A 509-nucleotide genomic window follows, 5' to 3' on the forward strand; every position below is an offset into this window, starting at 1 on the left:
CTTTATTCATTGTAATTGGACATTCACAATTTTCGCCAAAATGACACTTCCTTTTACAAATGTGCTCATTTTGGCATATCTTGTCACAGAGTTGCTTGCAGACGTACTTTGTATGCATTCTGTCTATGGGGTGGCAGTAAAGCCTACACGCGTGCCCACAACATAACCGGAAGTCACACTTTAATTCGCATCCTCCTTCTGGTGATTTCGTGAAATCTGATGCATCTTCCGCTTGTATACCTTCAGCCTGCAAATGGTTTTGACAGTAAAGTGACAGAGCTTTTCCAAACTGTCCTGCCGTCTTCACCTTTTGCACAACATCAGCCCATCGAGAATTTCTAGATTCAAACATATCAAAATTCCCAATAACATACAGTCCTTTCTTAGCGCGGGACAGAGCCACACATATCCTATTTTCTCTGGAGAGAAATCCGATCTTTCCATCTTTATTGCTGCGCACAAGAGACAAAAGAATGATGTCATTTTCTTCTCCCTGGAAGTTGTCAATA

At 41.5% G+C, this 509-nt stretch overlaps 1 protein-coding gene across 1 annotated transcript in view; it reads right to left on the bottom strand.

Annotated features, from left to right (window-relative positions):
* LOC110446118 (NFX1-type zinc finger-containing protein 1-like) overlaps positions 1 to 509 on the bottom strand; it is a gene marked incomplete at both ends in the record, with an annotated part of 7,067 nt that overhangs the window by 2,436 nt on the left and 4,122 nt on the right. The window contains one exon of the mRNA XM_021491106.1: positions 8 to 509. Within this exon, the coding sequence (XP_021346781.1) occupies positions 8 to 509 (502 nt within the window). The remainder of the gene's footprint in view (positions 1 to 7) is intronic.

Source organism: Mizuhopecten yessoensis, unplaced genomic scaffold (genome assembly GCF_002113885.1).
Source record: "Mizuhopecten yessoensis strain PY_sf001 unplaced genomic scaffold, ASM211388v2 scaffold2567, whole genome shotgun sequence".
Taxonomy (NCBI): domain Eukaryota; kingdom Metazoa; phylum Mollusca; class Bivalvia; order Pectinida; family Pectinidae; genus Mizuhopecten; species Mizuhopecten yessoensis.